General features: G+C 35.5%; 1 protein-coding gene across 1 annotated transcript; it reads left to right on the top strand.

The window, feature by feature from the left end:
- Positions 1-969: 969 nt before the first annotated feature.
- LOC140854065 (uncharacterized) lies at positions 970-3444 on the top strand. The gene is made up of 7 exons (XM_073249434.1): positions 970-1618; positions 1703-1947; positions 2027-2230; positions 2333-2425; positions 2586-2687; positions 2781-3140; positions 3242-3444. Exons 1-7 carry the CDS (start codon positions 1420-1422, stop codon positions 3317-3319), a joined length of 1281 nt encoding a protein of 426 aa, XP_073105535.1. The 5' UTR covers positions 970-1419; the 3' UTR covers positions 3320-3444.
- The last annotated feature ends 507 nt before the right edge of the window (positions 3445-3951 follow it).

Genomic DNA, 3951 nt, shown 5'->3' with positions numbered 1-3951 from the left:
TAAAGTTGGTGGATCGATACATTATAGATGGATGTATCCTATTGAGAGGTATTATTGCAAACCTTAAATCTTTTGATAATTTTATTAGAAACAACAGCATACTGATATTTTAATAAATATTTAATTCTTGAAGGTATCTTGTGCGTCTTAAAGATTATGTGCGAAATAGAGCCTATCCCGAAGGCTCGATTGCTGAAGCATATATTGCGGATGAATGTTTGACATTTTGTTCAAGATATCTTCAAAGTGTAGAGACTATTTTTAGTCGACCTCAACGGCATAATGACTTTGTGGAGAATGCAGAACTGTATAAGTTCTTAACTGCTGAAAAATTCTTGGGAAGAGCTGAAAGTATTGTACTTGATCAAAAATCCTTAGCACAAGCATATCGTTATGTATTACTTCATAGTGACATAATATCTGATCATCGCAGGTTAGTATATTTAAGGAATGACATCAAAATTTAAATTTTATATTAGATATAATGTTCTAAATGATATATTTATATTTTATGCAGTGAATTTTTAATTTATCAGAGACGAGCCAATCATAACATTCGTCCTAATGCAAGGATTGAACAGCGATAGTTGGTTGAGTTATTCCCTATGTGGCTTTCGAATCAGGTGTGATTTATATTTAATTATGGGATATATTAATTTTTGATACATATTTAATATCAGATAACTCAACAGCACTTCGTCATATCATTTTTTTTAGGTATCAAAGCTGATGGAGATAAATAATTCAGATGAACTAATAGCTCTTACTCGAGGACCTAACAAGATTGTGAATAGATATAACGGTTTCATAATTAATGACTTTAAATTTCATACTAAAGAACGGAAGAAATTTAGAAAAACACAGAATAGCGGTGTTATGGTGGAAGCGGATGGAAAATCCTATTATGGTGCACTTAAAGATATCTATGAGTTGGATTATTATGAAAAATTTAAAGTAGTACTATTTAGATGTGATTGGATAGACATAAACTCACCAAGGGATTTGAAACGAGATGCAAATGGATTTACACTTGTAAATTTTTCAAGGTTGATACACACTGGTGTGTTATTGAAGGATGACCCATTCATTTTTTCATCTCAAGCTCGTCAAGTATTTTATGTACAAGACGCAAAAGATAAAGATTGGTTTACTGTCATCAAAATAAAACCTAGAGACTTATATGATATGGGAAACCAAGTGGAGGATAATGACGATGACACTTATACACAATGTATGCCCTACAATTTTGTGCCAGCTGATGATTTAAATGCTACGACGATGTTGGTTAGAATAAAATTTGAAGGAAACACTACTGCTTGATTGTTACTGGTAATAATTATTTATGATGTATATATTTTACATTAATTATTGTGTTATTTTACTCCATATATTAACTGATTCTACCTTTTATTTATATAAATGCTAGGTGACATCATGCGTCGTAGGGGACGATATGCTGGTGTGCAGTTTCAGTTTTCACAGACAAAGGCCGGTACGTCTTCTTCAGCACAGCAGCCTGAGGCCAGTTCAGCTGCACAGCATTCTGAGCCCTGTCCTTCATCATCAGCACAGCACGATCCTCCTGTTCATCAGCCAGATGATGAGATACACGTGCAGGGTATATATTGTCTTTCATGTAATTTTATTTTTATTTCATTTTATGTATATTTATGATATTGTTACTTTTATGTATTTTTTGCAGACGGATCCGAGAGAGTACGCCCCAGATGCGGATCCACAGTAGTACGAGATGTGTGGCAGATGCGTGAGGGCGAGAGGATTGTTGTGGAGTGCAATCAGCTAGGTCAGCCAATTAAGAAAGCTGCCTGCCTATTGACTTCATTTTTGGGGACTGTTGCTCGGAGGCCTCAGCTATGTCCGTTGGGCTATGCAAAATGGAATGACATGCTTCCAACATACAAAGTTGAGCTCCTCCGAGTTATAGAGGTAATGAATTGATGTTCATATTGTATATTAATTATTAATCATTTATATAATTTATTTCATATAACTTTTTTTTTTATAGAGCAAGTTTGTTCTCCCTCCATCCACTCATGATTTTGTAATGAAGTCTCTCAACTGCAAATGGAAAGAATATAGAGCACAATTGAAGAAGGACTATATGAGACAGGGTATGACAGAGGAGGAGGTTGCTAGGAATTGTCCTCCTGATATACCCCCTCATCAGTGGATGGAGTTGGTTCATTATTGGTTCTCCGAGAGGGCACAGGTATGTTATCTGCTTATTATCTTTTTTTCCTAAATATTTTATAAAAATATTGATTTTTATTATATATTATATATATAACAAGTTCTTTACTTTATTTTACAGACTTATTCTGCTATTGGTAGAGCTACACGAGCAGCTCAGTCTGTTCCTCATACACCGGGGTCGAAGAGTTATGCACGACTCCGACAGGAGTTTGTATGTTCCTTAAACTTTCATAATTAACTTTTAATTTTTATGTTGAAATATTTATATAACTAATATCATTATGTATCGTGGACCATGTCTGTATCATGATACTCATATATTTTTTTAAATTATTATAACTGTTTGCTTAAAATTGAAATTATTTGTGTAGGTGGATGAGCATGGGAGGGAACCCGGACAAGTGGAGTTTTACCGGATGACTCATACTCATCAGGATGGTACTTTTGTTCGAGATGAGTCGAGAGATTTATATGTACGGCATTATTAATATTCTATTTTTTACAATGATTTAAATTTAATTTTGTTAGCTATTAATGTATAACTCTTGTTTTCAAAAAAAATACAGGAGAGGGCTACATCTCTCATTGCAGAGCGTGACGACGAGTCCGCAGCATCTACGCAGCAGAGCCGTATCGAGGCCGAGGTGTTCACAGAGTTGATGGGACCAGAGCGCTACGGCCGAGTGAGGGGTTATGGAGTAGGAGTCACCCCCACTCAGTTATCTGAGGTTAGTAGATATACGCAGCATGCTGCAGCAGATGCTCAGGATTCACGCGTTCGCAGACTCGAGGCGGAGATACAGGAGATTAGACAGGGTCGTGCCGCTGAGATGGAGGAGATGCGACAGAGCCGTGCCGAGATGCAGGCCATGAGGGGACAGATTGATCGCCTTACATCTTTATTAGAGATGTATGGTCCATCTCAGGTAAACACATATTATTAAATATATATTTTTGTATTAATTTAATAATTTATATATTTTTATTTATAAATATGCAAATCATGCTTTTGATATGTTTCTTGTAGGCTCCTGGCACATCAGGCACCCGTCGAGACAGCGGCACGTTACGTGGAGACAACGACGACCATCCGCCTGCGGATTGACATTATTTTATTTTTATTATATTTTTATATTTATTTATATTACTCTTGATTGTAATGAACGATTAGTACTTTATTTTTATTTATATAAAATAATATCTTTTGGTTTGGTTAAATTTGCTATTTAAGTTTGCTTTTGGTGTGAATGGTGGTGATTGTACAGGTGTGAATAGTGGTGATTGTATAGGTTTATGTTAGAATAATTGATATAATTTTGTGCAGGAATGTATGTATTCTTTTTTTTTTGTATATAAAACCTGTATTTTTTTTTCTCTTAAAACCTTTAACGACGCTTATAAGCGTCGTTAAAGACAAAAAAGCCGACGCTTCGAAAAGCGTCTTGGTAGAGTGAAGGACGCGGAGTCATTAACGACGCTAAATAGTGCCGTTAAAATTGAATTTTGCGACGCTTTAAAGCGTTGTTAGAAATCTATTTAACGATGCTTATAAGCGTCGTTAAAACAAGTTTAACGACGCTTATAAGCGCCGTTATAATTTAATTTTACGACGCTTTAAAGCGTCGTTAAAAAATAACGACGCTTTTAAAAAGCGTCGGCGCTTTTCATCTCCACTCTTACATAGGCGACGCTTTGCCGACGCTTTTTGAAGCGTCGTAAAACTAAATAGCGATGCTT

This window comes from Elaeis guineensis, chromosome 15 (assembly GCF_000442705.2).
Source record: "Elaeis guineensis isolate ETL-2024a chromosome 15, EG11, whole genome shotgun sequence".
NCBI lineage: Eukaryota > Viridiplantae > Streptophyta > Magnoliopsida > Arecales > Arecaceae > Elaeis > Elaeis guineensis.
This window is presented reverse-complemented; position numbering and strand designations above follow the sequence as displayed.

What these genes read in the sequence shown, in the direction of transcription:
- LOC140854065 (XM_073249434.1), top strand. Translation starts at nt 1,420, where the DNA reads ATGCTAGGTGACATCATGCGTCGTAGGGGACGATATGCTGGTGTGCAG. An exon ending in TGATGAGATACACGTGCAGG is followed by an intron (nt 1,619 to 1,702) that starts GTATATATTGTC and finishes TATTTTTTGCAG; the next exon opens with ACGGATCCGAGAGAGTACGC. An exon ending in GGTTCTCCGAGAGGGCACAG is followed by an intron (nt 2,231 to 2,332) that starts GTATGTTATCTG and finishes TTTATTTTACAG; the next exon opens with ACTTATTCTGCTATTGGTAG.